This window comes from Harpia harpyja, chromosome 2 (assembly GCF_026419915.1).
Source record: "Harpia harpyja isolate bHarHar1 chromosome 2, bHarHar1 primary haplotype, whole genome shotgun sequence".
NCBI lineage: Eukaryota > Metazoa > Chordata > Aves > Accipitriformes > Accipitridae > Harpia > Harpia harpyja.
Genome location: NC_068941.1, coordinates 88604778 through 88620026, shown reverse-complemented (window position 1 = coordinate 88620026; position 15249 = coordinate 88604778). Strand labels below are relative to the sequence as shown.

At 41.4% G+C, this 15249-nt stretch overlaps 1 protein-coding gene across 5 annotated transcripts in view; it reads left to right on the top strand.

The window, feature by feature from the left end:
* Positions 1 to 449: 449 nt before the first annotated feature.
* Positions 450 to 15249, top strand: part of ALMS1 (ALMS1 centrosome and basal body associated protein) — a 73700-nt gene continuing 58900 nt past the window's right edge. For 4 of the 5 annotated variants that reach the window (XM_052780847.1, XM_052780844.1, XM_052780846.1 and 1 more), the window contains exons 1-3: positions 450 to 567; positions 13205 to 13339; positions 14972 to 15167. In XM_052780847.1, the coding sequence (XP_052636807.1) occupies positions 520 to 567; positions 13205 to 13339; positions 14972 to 15167 (379 nt within the window). In that variant the 5' untranslated portion in view covers positions 450 to 519. The remainder of the gene's footprint in view (positions 568 to 13204; positions 13340 to 14971; positions 15168 to 15249) is intronic. The other variant, XM_052780845.1, reaches the window with a different exon arrangement.

Here is a 15249-nt window from a genome sequence, read left to right as displayed (position 1 = left end):
GTGGTCAGCTATCACCTCTCAACAAGTGGACTGGCACAGAAGAGCAAGGGAAACCGTTCCCTGTCACAGGAAAAGCACGCAGCCACCACGCTCATTCGAAAAACCTCCGGCTTACAGAAACTTTCCCTCAGTGTGCGCCTACTTCCAGATCGCTCGGACCCAGCGGGCAGCTCTGAGAGCCGGGAGGGAAGAGGGGTTGGGGGCTGAAGGCTGGTTTGTGTGTGTGGAGACCCACCCCGCAGCGTTCCCATCCGGGCACTCGCCGCCCCTCTGCGCGCCAAAACGCCGGCGCGCGCTCCCTCAGCCGCCGCTCGGCGGCGCCCGCCCCGCCCCGCCCTCCAACGGCCGCCGGCGGCGCGCGCGCCGGCGCATGCGCGGGGAGGGAGCGAGTCCCTAACGACGGGGCGGGTTGGCAGGGCGGCGGCGCATGCGCAGCATGGCGGGGGCGGGGTCGCGCCGGCCCGCCAGCCCGGGGCGGCCGCTGTGAGGAGAAACGGGGCTGCCGGTCTGTCTGCTGCTATGGAGTCGGGAGAAGAGGAGGAGAAGGAGGAGGAGGAGCGGGTTCCTGTGAGTGTGAGGGTCTGCGGTGGGGTTCGGGCAGGCGACCTTTGGGGGCAACGTGGCAGGGAGGCGGTAGCAGCTCCGAGCAGCCCCTCATCCTGCCTCCGGCCTTGTGTGGGGGGTTGTGTGTGACAAGCTGGTTCACTCATGTTGCTTCTTTTCCGCCGGGGAAACTGGCCTAATCTCGCCTTCTGCCCCGGGAAGGGGCTATCGCTGGCTGATTTTTCTGCCCCAGAAAAAAGGGGGGATGCAACTGACCTAAGCCCCCCCCCCCCCTTCTCCAACCCCGGAGAAAAGGGGGGCTGTGACCAGTCTGATCCCTCTCCATCCCCTGCATTCTCCCCTGGGAGGAGGCTGGCTGTAACTGGCCTGATTCCTCCTCCTCTCCTGGGAGGAGAGTGTGTGTGTGTGTGTGTAATTGTCCTCTTTCCTTTGTGCCTTATTCTGTCCTGGAGAGGTGTGGGTGCAGCTGGCTTGGTCACTAACCCTCCTGGGAAGTCAGGGCCAGTGTGGCTGGAGTGGCTCCATGGAGCCATTCGTGCCCTAGAAGGGCTCATACATGGCTCTGTGCACTTTGCTGTGTTCATGTCAATGCTGGAGATGGGGAAGAGATCTCTGGAGGTTGTGGGTGTCCCATCACATCCTGCCACCCCCACGTTCTGGAATCAACATCTTCCTGAACTTGCCCTTTGTGAGAGCATGGGGAAGCTTCCTTCCTGTGGTGTTGCACTGTTCTGGCATCTGGTCTTAAGTGTCTCACTGTTCTCATGGTGGTTTCCAGAAGTGTAAAGGGTTTATAGCACCTGCACAAGTTCTGACTCTTGCAAATTGTTGGGAGGCATCTTTGTGCAGGGTACGTGAACAGCTGATGTTGGACACTTGGGTCTGGAGATGTTTATGGATGTCACATCCACAGTTCTGTATAAGAAAGGTGTAAGAGAACGACACAAAATGAAAAGTTACAAGATGGCGATCACTCCAGAGCTTCATCCCAGAGCTCTGAAGGAACTTGGAGGTGCAACAGCCAAATGACAACCAGTGGTAGATGCCATATCAATTTTTACAAACATTCCCTGCGAAGAACCACGTCTCGGTACAGGTTTCAATCTTATCAGGAAAAATAATAGAAACTAAAACAAAGACTGGAAACAGCCATGTAAATAAAACTGACATGTTAAAGGCAAGTCCGGCCTTAACGAAGATGTGAATATGGGAACTCAAGATAGTGTAGTCTGAATTCAGTTTCCAGAAACCTTCTGCTGAAGGACCTTCACTGTATGTATTCAGGAAGGCAGGATAGAAGGGATGGTTCTTGCACTACTGTGTATTCTTGTATATATTTAAGTAGAAAGGAAGTTCATTTGAATGCTCATTTACAGACAAATTTCACAGTGAACTTTATGATTCTAACTTGTATGTGACATTATAGACAAGTGAACTTGTCTCCTGCTTCTTCTTTTGCCTTCATGGTATTCATCACAGGTCAGTTTATTTTGATCCTTTTTGGTTGTTAAGTTTTGTTGTTTTACGGTGGCCGTTGCTTCCTTCTCTGTGTTTGTTTTGCACTGTGGTTTAATTGCTGCTCTGACAACCAGAGCTCAGCTCTGGGAATACCAGGTGGAGCTGAGCCAAGCTTGTTGCTAGTGTACTGCTGCCCTTCTGGGTCAAGGGATGCAGGTGCAGATAGATAGTAGGCCAGGCAGATCTTCTGTCTGTTGTAGTATGGCTGCTTTACACCTTTATTGTATATTTCTGTTGCAAGAGACTATTTTAGCTGTAATTTCAATTGACAAAGAGAGAATAACACTGAAAACCTGTGTTTGTAACTTGTAACATGCAAGGCTGTAGTTTCACGACTGCCATATAAATCAGCAAGTCCCAGCTTGCCTGTCAAAAGAAGTGACCTGTGCTGCTGTGCCCTGGTTACTTGTTGCTTCTGTGTTGTTTTGTCACCTATTCCAACAGACAGCAAACCAGCGCAGCTAGGCAGTGGACTGTTCATTGTGGTTAAAATTGGCTTAAGAAACATCTACTCAACTCTTACCTCAAGCTTTTGCTTACTGAAGAGAGACTGGGACCGTATCTTCCAGCCAAAGTGCCAGTTTATGATAATTTAAAGACATTATGGAACTTTTGGCATCAGACTGTAAGAGTTAGAAGAAATTCTGTAACCAACGTAGTGATGCTTTTTACTGTTTATGCTATTTCTTGTTTTATTGCTGAAAATACTTTGTCTGTTTCCTCTCTTCGTTTATTTTCGATTATGAGGATAATTTAAGCCCTGGCCTGCAAACTTTTTTATTCTACATTTAGCGAAGTGTAAGTATTACAAATAAAATCCAGGAGGATCAAGCTTTTGGTTCTCATTCTTAAATGCTGCAAATTGATGGCTACATTCCAGAAAGTCCATCATTAATAGCAATTTTTCTTTTTCCTATTTTAAAGCTAATTATAAACATCAGACTAAGGTACCTACTGACAGAGGTACCTTTTATTTCAATGGTAATTTAGTGTGGAAAAGGTAAAGGAATGAGCATTTTCTTAAAACTCGGGGGACAGTACAATACAAATTACAGCCCTTGTAAGTATGATCTAAACAAACAAAAGAAATAATTAAAAATCAGGGGATACTTGCTTCTTTTTCAGTGGTCCAAAGCTGAGAATGTAAAGAAGTAGTTGACGTTCTTATTACATAGAAGCATTCAGGAGCACTGTTAAGTGTTCATATTGGAGTTAAGATTTGGACAGCAAGCAGTTAAGGGATTTTTGCACAGGAATGAAAATAAGATGGCTAAGCTATGTTGTGTGAAACTAAATTTTGTCTTTAGTTGCAATAAGTAGAGAAGAGTTTGATGCTTGGAGGAAAGTTAATAGTTTTGATTATTAGCTGTTAGATTGCTGAAGTGGCTGTAACAGTGTTAACATGTTAGGAATTTAGTATGTTCTTGTAACTGGAAATTAGGCTCTCATCTAGGCTTCCTTTCCCACAAGAGGTTTGACCAGATGATCTTTCAAGGTCCCTTCCAACTGAGCTATTTCATGTTTCTATGAAACCCAAAATAATTAGTTCTGAATTAATAGAGGAATCTAGCATCAGTTGCAACAAAAGGGGATAAACCCATAGTTTCATTTAGATCTTCCTTCTTGCTCCGTGTGCCTAGTAGAAGAGCATGTGTGTGAGAGGTAGTGCCTGGGGTGGTGGAGGCTCAAGAAAGTGACTGCTTAGGTAAACTGGACATAGACCCAGTCCAGCCCTATGGACTTGGGTATCTGAGGGGGTGGTGGAACTGGCTGATGTCACGAAAGGACCCTTTCTATCATCTTTGAAAGGTTGTGAGGACTGGGAGATATTTGTAATAACTGCAAAAAGGCTGATGTTATGCCCTTTTTCAAGAAGGGCAGGAAAGAGGACCTGAAGAACTACTACCCAGTTAGGCTAGTCAGCTGTTCAAAATCTGACTGGTGGTGTTCCTCTGGGATCAGTCCCTGGGCTAATGCTGTGTGATGTTATCACTGGTGACCCAGGTGGATGGGGTGAATGCACTTGCATTGAGTTTGTGGATGATGGCAAGTTGGAGGGAGTGGTTGATATGCTGGAGGACAGGGCTGCCATTCAGAGGGACCTTGGCAAGCTGGATTAATGGCCCAAGAGGAAGCTCGTGAGCTTTAGCTATGAAGAAAGTGGAGTCTTTCTCACTGAGAAAATCCCCGTACCTCAGTTCTGACTGGTGGCCCTTCAGAGAAGAGCCTGAGGACCTGGTGAACAGCAAGTTGAATGCGAGTTGACAGTGCACTCTTTGCAGCAATGAAAGCTAGCCACTCATTGGGCTGCATTAATAAAAGCATAACTGGCAGATGGAGGGAACTGAATATTCTCTCCTCTTGGCCACAGCTGGATCCTGTCTCCTGTTCTGGGCTGCCAGCACAAGAGAGAGGTCAGCAAAGTGTCCTGAGTCTGGTGGAGGCCACCAGGACAGTCGGGGCTGGAGCACTTGGTGCATGAGGAGAAGCTGCGGAGGCTGGGATTGTTTGGCCTGGGGAGGAGGAGGCTGAAGGTGAGGAACTGGCAGTAGCGTTTCCCTGCCAGAAGGAGGGTTTAGAGAAGGCAGAGGAAGAGTCTTCTTGGAGGCGTATGGTGAAAGGACAAGCAGCAGTGGTGATGTGTTACAGTAAGGAGAAATTCTAACTGGAGACCAGGAAATCAGTTTTTCACGAGGAGGGTGGTGGAGCAGGGCTGCGCAGAGGTGGCAGAGCCTGCATCCTTGGAAATAGTCACAAGTTGAGAGGATGGGGGCTGAGTAGCCCATTCCAGCCTTGAAGTTAGCCCTGCTTTGAGCAGGAGGTTGGACTAGGTGGCCTCCAGAGGTCTCTTCCAACCTCAGTTACACTGCGATTACATGAATAAACTTCTGCTTCAGGCATTAAGATGTATTACAGTAATCAGCTTTCAGATTGCCTTACAATGCCCACGGCTGAGGTGTGACTGGGAACAGAGTGCTGTCAGCCTTGGAAGCCTGACTTTCCTAGGAAACTGAGCAAAAAAATAGGCAGACTTGTTGCAGATCAGCAATGATTAATTTTCCACTTGTCATTTTAGGATACTCCATAAAGCTATTGATGTTATAAACTTGACAGTGGAAACTACTATTTTTAAGAGATTCAAAATGATGTGCTAGCAATCTTTGCAGTGTCAGTGTATATTGTGTAAATATATGGGTTACCTTTCTGGAATGCTTTCAGCACATCCCCGACAGTTTACTGTGTCATGAATCTTGTATTTGAGATCTGCTGCGCTGGTTCTGATCTCTCGTGGCCATTTTAAAGCCCAATGTTTGTTTCACGAAAGTAATAAAACAGTTCAGAATTTACACAGCGCCTGATGTACTGGTTGGTGGTGCCTTCATGCCAGGAGGGAATGGTGTGGGTCTGAAAAGTACTGCTAGAACACCAGTCCTTATTGAAAAAAACAAGGTACAGATTAAATAATTCATGTTTCTCATACCTGACAGCACCAAATCATTGTTACGTTTTTCTGAATAATATTTTTGAAGTCTCTATTATTTACTGGTATGTTCATACATGAACTTCTAGTGCTGAACTATTTGCAGACAATGGGAATTTTGTTATTCGTTTCAGTAGCTGGACTTAAATGCTAACAATTTTCATACAACTTGTGGCACTGGGCTTCTGACCAAAAAAATATCTCTGATGTAAAAACTTATTCTGCATTTGAATGAGACTTTTTTTTTTAACTTTGTGTTCTGACACACAAAGTAGGGTTGATACAGACTATAAAGCCACAATAAATGAAATTATTGGTTTATTGTGAAGTGCAGTCGCATTATTTAGCTGTAAGGGAATTCTGAGTTTGCATGTAGCCTCTGAAGTGCTTTTGCACAACAGTTGCTTTGCTTTTCCTTGACCATTCATTACAAGCTGATAATTGTGCCACGAAATGAGCAGGTAGGTTAAGACAGTGGGACCTACATTCTTTGTGTTCTGGCCAAATTGTTTCTTTAATCTTCAGGGGGACAGTGCTCAATTCCATGTTGTAACAGGTAAATATGTCCCTCTTTCTCCATGTTCGTTTGTTCCTTCCCCACAGCTGGGGAAGACCTTGCCCTGCAGCAGTGGGTTGCTGACTCCAAGTGGCATGAGGCTTGCACTGCACTGTCGGTACAGGTGATGGGAGGGAGCTCACACCTTAGCTTGCTTCTGCTTCGTAAGGCATGTCAGACCAGGGAGAAAGCCATGCTACAGGCTGGAAAGCTTGATTTTAAGTATTATTTGTGGCAACTTTTTATATTTTTTAAAAGTTATTAGCCCACGCAATTTGAACATAAAGTAATGGACAAACAAAAACTAGAACCTTTTAGTATGTAGTACAAGTTGTGTAGCTATGAAGAAACCTCCAGTGAAGGGTTTTCAGTCATGCATCCTTTGGGTCCAGTTATTCAGCAAATGTGCCTGGGGTTTGTAGGAGGGGGACTTTTCTGCATCTGTATTCAAAACTAATTGTGTATACAGACAGTCAAATTCATGCTTGTCTGAAATATAAAATGTTTATTTAATTATTCATTAATTGTGGTTTTTATATTGTACGCTTGTTTATCCACTAGGAGTAGGTGATAAAAGCACAGAAATGCAAGAATTTAGAACAAACTATTTAGAACCACTTGAAATAAATTGTTAAGAAAATACACAGTGTGACTGTTAAGGACAATTGATTTCAAACCTGTTTAATTTGTTTAATCTTTGAGAGGGTAAGTGATCTAGTAGCTAAAGGGGTGGCAGAGTATGATTGTATCGTGACCTCAGAAGAGTTTTTGATCTTGGGATGAACTAAGAAAATATGCAGCAAGTTTGGAAGGCATTTCAGGTACAGTTTTTGATGTTTTTCCCTGGCTCATTCCTGTTAAGTATTTTCATTGATGAATTGCATGATTAGTAGGTGGTGAGACCTAGAAAATAAGTAGATAAGGCTGTGCGGGGGAAAGTGATAAATGCTTTGGAAAATGGTATTGGAATTGGAAATGTTCTTGATAAAATGGGGGAAAATAAGTCCTGAAGTTAGCAAGATGAAATCCAGCAAAGGCAAGTTCAGAGCGGGATCTACCTCTAGTGCTGTTACGTGATCACCTTAATTTGGTGTAAATGCTTGCTGATGTTGGAAGAGTTGGTCCTGAACTCCACTGCCTGTTTTTGAAGGGTTGATGATTTTGCAGCTGCATGTTCAGATGGGTAAGGAAACTGAAACCCAGATTTACACTGAATTAACCTGGCCACGTACCTCTGATTTTTAGGAGGGAGAAATGAGATGAAATGACATGTTTGGAAGAAATTATAGTGTATTTCTGATGTTTTGGGAAGATCAGATTGTTAGAGTTACTCATCTAGGGAATTTTCTTTCCCATATCTATCTACATCTTCTTCTGTGTTGTGCTGTGTTCTATTGTATGATATTTTTTACTGGGATATTTTCAGTGGTCTGTGGGTCAGAATAAAGTATGGAGAGCTAAGCCTGGATACTCAAATTTTCAGCAGTTCAAAACTGAGAAACATTCATATTTCTTTCTACGAAATGTAGCATCAGTTAAGGATGCCAAACAGGAGCTGCTGTTCCTACCATTTAAGTTAATGGCACTGTGTTATGTGGGGGTGGTTGTAGTTATTTAGCTTTATTTTTGTCTTTTCCTCTCATTATGTATTTAGCAGCAAAAGCTAACTTTTGATGTATTGGATTTCAGGAAGAAAAACCTTGTTAAATTTCTGTCATTTGAGTTTAATTACATGGAAGCCCTCAGAGATGATTATACTAATTTACTAAATCCTAACTTCTTGCTTGCAGCTGCTTTGTTATGTACCCTGTACCGTGGTACACAGAGTGCTAATATGTAGCAGATTTCTTCCATTGTGCTGTTTCTTTAATATTGCTTTTTGGTATGAGGATTAAAATGAAATAATGAAACAGAATGTGCTGTTGCCTGTTTGCTGCCTTCCAGCTGCTAACCCATGAGGTCCTAGTGACTCGGCTGTCTTTGAAAAGGAGAGATTATTTCCTTTACAGTGTTTTGTCAATGCTGTGTCAGGTTCCTTTGAAGAGCACTGCTAAAGGCAGGGCACAGCCTTATGTACGCAAGCATTAGAAACTACAGCTGATGAGTGTGTGGGCCTTAAGCCCTGCCACTTTGAGCTGGGGCATTTGCTGTGTGAAAACACAAATCAAGCTCTGGTGCTAGCAGGAGAATCCTACTTGTGTGGGAAGTATTTGACTTCAGGAAGTGATCATCTTTCCTTAAGGTCCTCCTATTACTTCAGTATCTCAGGCATGGTTGGCTTTTAATTCTCTTTGATTTCGGAGCATAAAACTTGGATGTATGCAGTTGTGGGTATATGCAGTTTTGTAACACTTGCATTTTTTTGTTTGCTTTGGAGGAAATTTTGAAAGAGCAAACTCCAAAGAAGTCTTAGGTTTTTCTGGGAGGATTTTATGAAATGCATTGGTATAAATAATACAGTTTGATGTGCAAGAGTTGAATGATTTAAATAGTGGCATTGGAATGGGTAAATGTATTGGTTTCACTGAGCATTTGCTAGGTGGGCAGCTCTGAAGGTGGGGCAGTAGGATTGCTTCTGGATTTGTAGAGCTTTTGGCTTATTGGGTGGCTGGTTTTTCAGGATCGTTGCCTTCCTGGGAGAATCGGTCATTGATGGTAATTTTTTTTCACATGAGATTTCTTCGGTTGAACGCTACTGATGTTTTCTGAGGAGCATGTTTCAGTGGAGAATTCCTGACTAATTTTAAGTCTATTCCTTTCTCGGGGGGGGTCCTGCTTCATCTCCCTTCCACCCGCCCCAATTCAAATCCCCTTCCCCTCCCACCCCCCAATAGCATTGCAGACAGATCAGTAGTTTATGGGCATTTTGATAAGAAACGTTGACAAACAGCAGCTGGAAATCAGAACTGGTAAACCTGGATGGAGTTGGGAGACTAACAATGAGTGTTTCTTGCCTTTCTGCCATATTTTTTTCTGCTTGTTTAAACACAAAAGAAGTATGCTTCTTGTTTAGATCAGAGGTGCACACTGCAAAATCATTTGAATTATGTTTTAACAGGAATTGACTCTAAATATGTTTTCTCTACAGTTTTGCCACCTTCTCCTACAGTATGCCACTGTGCAGGCCACTTTTCATGTTCATGATGCTATAGCATCACTGTGACCATGACAGCAGCTACTTACCTATTTTAATATTTCATGTAAAGGGTATCATGTTACCTAATTGTGATACAAATATTTCTTTCATATCTCATTTCACGTTCTTATTCATGCTTTTATATCCTTGGCTTGTGATGCTGTAGGTGTTCTTCTTTTTGACTTTCTCTCATAACCTACAGGCAAAGACAGATGAAATTTTAGAGCATCAAGTAATAGATGTGCATTATGGTCCGATCAGACTACTCAGGGAATCAGCTCTGCTGCTGATTTGCCATATTGTTGTACACTAAGTTCTCTGTGCCTAGTAAAAGGAGGATAAATATTTATCATGCACATTCTAAAGTAGTGCTGTGAATCAGTGTTTATGAAATGTTTTTGGGCCTTTACATGCAAGGCGCTATGTAAGTGCTCTTAGTAATAGTAATACTAATTTGATTCCTTCCTGCTCTTCTGGGTGACTGAGTATTTGAGCCTTTGGTAGCTCTGGATATAATTGTACTCTGAATCTTCTAGAATATTGCTATTTGTAGTAATTGCATCATAACTCATTAGCATTTCTTCTTGAGAAATCTGCATATGATACATGTTTGGCTCTGTTTTCCCAAAATAAGACTGGTTGAACCTATTCCAAATTCTAATGTGAAGTGAATGGGTTTTGAAAACTGTAAGTGCTAAGGGAGTGTTTGGAAGGAGGAAGTATTTCTGAGAGAGAAATTTCCACAAAGTGGAAGCACACCCACTTAAATTAGCTATGCTCAGCCTATCTAAATAAAATCAGTACTTTTTTTTTTTTGGAATTAGTTTTCTAATCACAGTATGGGTCCCTTACCTAATGCTATTGATTTCCGGTACCTAATGCTATTAATTTCCAGTTGGATTAATAAAATTGCCCTTTTCTGAAGATGCATATTGTAAACCCAAATTTTCAATAATAGGCCTTAATTAAATTACCAAATAGCTATTTGAATGCTTTGCATTCAGAGTTATTGTCAAGTCTACTTCAGTGCTGCTTCTTTTAATGACTTAATTAGAATGAACAATAGGAAGTAGGGAAATGCAATAGGGATTGAATATATGCATACAGGCTACAATTATTACCTTTAGTCCCAATACAAAGCCCAAACAAACTTATTTTGTGCAGGGAATTAATTTAGAAGAGTAGTTTCTGCCTGGTTGAGTCCTAGTTTCATAGGTGTGATTTGCACATGATCAGTAATAAACATCTTCCTTTTGAGTGCTATAGCTTTTTTAAACTTGGACAAAAATATTCTTGCCATTCCAAGTAATTTACTTGACAGCGCTGACCTGTATAGAAAGCTACATCATGTTTTTATTTCAGTGATGCTGTTTCGTGGAAGGTTTTAAGATGGCATATGGTACTGAAATTCCAGAAATTGTTGTCCTTCCAGAAGCTAAAATTTGTGAGATTACTATGTAGAGTTGAGGTTTTTGTAACTGCCTGAAAAGTGTAGAGGTGTTGCCCCAATGATGTTCTTTAGTCTGCAGTCGGACATTTGAGCAAGTGGCTTATTTTAAAGGAAAAACTGGGTGTTTAAGAGGTAAAAGGAAAAATCTTGAATTAGAATCCCATCTTACAAGTGAAGTGGGCTGCAGTTTCCAGGGAGGAAGAATTTAAGGGTTACCTGTTGCTGATGGGCAGAATTGGGGCTGAAGCTAATGGGAGTCTGTGTGGTGCTTTGCCAGTGGGTCTTGGCAGTCCCCTGACCAAATGTTTAAAGGCAAGAGAAGTTCAGCCTACCTTTCAGCTCCGCATGTTCTCAGAGTTAGTATGGGTGAAAATAAGCTATTCACTGGAAGGTTGAACGCCTGATAATTCAGGATTAGAGGGAAGGCCCAAACTCTCTCTCTGTAGGTGACAGCCCAGCCACTGGGTGATTATTTCAGGTGTCCCTTGAACAGGTGAGTCAGAATTGAAGGGGCTTTCTTCAGCTTATCTCTGAAATTTGTAGATCCACTGTCTCTGTGGCAGAATTAATGGCTTCTTAGGAACATGAGATGGATAAAGATTCATTTGTGATGGCTGTAATTTATTTTTTGTAGATGGATTGAAGATGTTATGTTTTGTATAAGAATCACATACAACTGAGGTGCCATAAATAGTCAAGAGTGAACTCGCCTTTCTTAAGTTCCAATATGGACTAGCAGTCTTGTAATAACTTAAAAAAAAATTTAAGCTCTTATTCACATCCTTTCCAGCTTTTTAGTGCATAAGAAGAATGAAACAGAATTCAGGTGCCAGTTTAGCCTACTAGCTAAACTAGTAGGTAATAATATTACATTTAAAGAAAACTATCTCAAATGCTGAATTTTACATGTTTCTTTTACATTGAAACAGGTCTGTGTTCTGGACTTTAAGCTTGTGTCTGATCTCTTAGGATGTAATTAATGTCTTCGTGAAAACTCTCATGGCTTGCTTTTTTTGTGGTAAAGGTTGGAAATGGTATGCTTGGTCTATTAAGGTAGATTTGTGCTACTGAATGGAAATTTCCAAATAAGTATTAGACCAATTTATCAGGAAATCTATTTAAAGAAGAAAGAAGAAAAAAAAGCCAGTTGTCACTGGAGGACTTCATAACTGAAGGCACATATCCAAAAGTATTATAATTATTCATGTAGAAGGTAGGCTTCTGGGAAATCACTTGGTTCTTTTTCACTGACCCTCTCCTTTTCTCAGTCTGTGACCTTTTACTTCTGCCCTTCACATGTCACTTGCCCATATTATGGGCCGTTGTAATTCTCACGGCAGCCAGATACTGCCAGACAGATACACAATTCACAGTACAGGAGTAGGTTGTGGGGCGCTTCCTCCTGCCCCTGCTTGGCGCACTGCAGTGTTATTCAGATCCTGCCATTTCCTGGCTTGGTCACTAAAAAATACCTCTGAGGGTAGCTTGGCTTTTTGAAAAATTATTAGTGAGTTAAACTGAAACTAGAGTTGATATGAGGAAGAGGATGAGGACAGGGAGGGGTATTAAAGAGGCGGGGGAGCTACAAGTCCTTCTGGTTGAGGCTTCATGTTAAATTGCTGCATTAATAATATTACCTGATATTTTCCAGTGCTAGTCTCCAGGTCTTTTTTAACTACTTTCCTGGAACATTTTTGTTTGGGCTGAACCTTGGTGTTCCAGAAATGTCTATTTTCACAATTATATACCATTGTGTTTGAACCTGGCTGTCTGTCTTGTCTGGAGAAAGCTGTTACAGTCGCTGTGACCTCAGGCGTGGGATATTACAGAAGAGGAACTTCATTCTGACTGCAGAACAGCTTCCTCTGTTATCTCGTGGGAAAAAAAAATGTTACAGCTGCTTTTCCAGGCAGAAGTCCAATTTAACTTCAATTCATCCCCTCCATGTATGTCAGGTATTGCTAAATTATAATATAGAAAACAACCTAGAGTTGCTTTAATATATTTACATAAGATGCCCTTTAAAATTTAGTTTACAGTATTGATATAATTAAAAGCCTTCTGTTTTTAATAAAATAATAAATAAATAACTATTAAAAAAACCCAACCAGACAGGACAAATGCCAGAACCTGACTTTGATCAAGGTGATGAGTTTTTTGGTATTCTGTGATTTCCTCAGAGCTGCATCTACGTGGGTTGGAAATAAGAAATAAATTTCTGGCCCTTGGAAATTATTTTCTGCACATTAGCCAAGCATGCTTACTGGTGTTTGGGATCTGAAGTGGCAAATGAACCTGCCCCTTTTAGTTAAGTTTTGGGGCTGTGGATGGAATTTAGGTCACTGCCTAAGTACGTTGAGGTAGACACCCAACTCTCGGCATTGGGGATGGCTTGAGTGTTTTATATATTTCATTGTTCATTACTTAAATAAATATATACATACGTTGAAATGCCAAGAAATTATTTTCTGTTTTAAAAGCACATATTGTTTCTTTTAGCCTATTGCAACAACTCCACCACATCGTGGCTGGAACGAAGAATCATTAAGCCGCAGCAGTAGTGAAACCCAGGCATCAGTTACCAGTGGGATCTCCCTAGGAGAAGCAATACGTCAGAAAACTGCCACTAATTGGGTATTTGTACTATGCTTTGTTTTGCTTGTGGTTGCAGGTTAATTATGTGATTGAAAATAATACCAAGTGCTCTATCTGTGTAATTTAGATCGCCACTGTCCTTGCCCTGTAAAGGTCTGTGTTTCTCTAGCTTCAAACAGCAAAAAAACAGGACTGTTGTGAGCTCTGACAAGTCATTTAGTCCTGATCCAAGTGCTACAAAGCTTTCTGACATCTGTCATTCAAAGCAGAATCCTCAGTAGTTCAATGATTTTTAATTTTTGTGGTTTTTTTTTAATTTTTTATGTTTTTTTTTTCCTCCCCCTTCCCCTCCTTTCTGTTTTCTGGTTATAAACCTAGTATATTTTCCAGTATAATGTTTTCTTCTTTGCAACAGTATCTTTGATCTGTATTCAGTTTGTAATTTGCTATAATCGTGGTCCTGCTACTGCCTCTTAAAATGTCACATCTGTCTACCTCAAAATAACTGATTTACATGTTAGTACAGAGCCATGCTTCAGTTCATGTGAAATCTGACTACTTTTAGACCTTAGTTTTAATGACATGTTCCATATGTGATTAAGGAAAACTGTATTCACATTGAGATACAGTCATAGTAGTTCTATCTGATGGATATGCTGCCAAATATTTAATTACTCTGAGAACTGCATAAGATCACAGGTGTTTTGAAAAGACTGAGTTGATCAAAAATTTTATTTCCAAATGATTATAAGAATCTTGTGCAAAAATTATAGTTCATATAGCAAAATTCTGATGTGGGCAGTAGCCTTTAATACCTTAGTAGTGTTTCAAAAGCTAGAGGAGCTTGCAGCTGTTGAGTAGGGATAGTGCTGTACTTCTACCAATTCAGTGGGACACTTTCAATTACGTATATGTTAATATAAGCAAGAAAGTTATATATGCCGATGATAATGGTTTGCCTTATAAATGATTGATATTCTTAATTCTCTGCACTGAAGACTGGTCTGTGCCTTTTCTGTAATTAAAATTTATCTGTTTAATTACTTCCCCAGTAATCCCAATGCAAATTCTTCAATGAATTATGTGAACTAAAGATGCTTCTTTCCATTTGAACATTAACTGAAAGTCTTTTTCTTAAAGCATGCCAAAGAATTGGCTAGGGTTGTCAGGCATTGTCTGTGTGAACTCAGAATTTCTGTGACTAGAAACTTTCGTTAAAGACAAATTAGAAACTCTTCTGCTTGTTAATCCCCAGTTGTACACTGCAAACCATCTTTACTACGCAGTGTTGGGAACTGTATTGGCCCAGCATCCTACTGAAGCATTTGTCCTTATCAAGATTTTTCTTTCCAAGTGAGAGACTTCATTCTGGTTTGGAAAAAGTCTTCTGCAGTGGCAGGATTTGGAGATGGAGCTCAGTTTCAGACAAGTGATGGAAGGCTGGTGATCAGAGAGAGATGACAGCTTAGGCAGTAGTGAGAACTGACTGTGGACTTGAGCAGTTCATAGTGCGTCATAATTCTTTTACATTAAAAACTGAATATTTGTATAGGAAATGCAATTTAGAAGCAATAATTCCATTGTTTCACAACTTAGTCTTTATTTCCTTTGGATATATGTCTTAAAACTTTCTTGATGCTTGAGCACTTTTTTCTTCCCACCTGTTCTTAGGAAATCGAGTCATGGTATCAACTTCCAGCAGAAGTGGATGCCAGCCATTTAACTGCTGCCTCAGAGACAAAGCTTGGCCTGACTTGCAATAGAAATGACCTGACGGAGTTCCCTACGCTGGAGGAAGGAGTGTTGCCTTCAGCAGAAGCATCTAGAAGGCAGTCTCCTAGAGATACAGCACATGGCTTACTGCTGGGTATGTTCAAAGATGCCTTTTGTTTAACTGCTAAACAATTAGGATTTCACTTTTCCTTTTAAATCAGTCCCTAACCTGGATT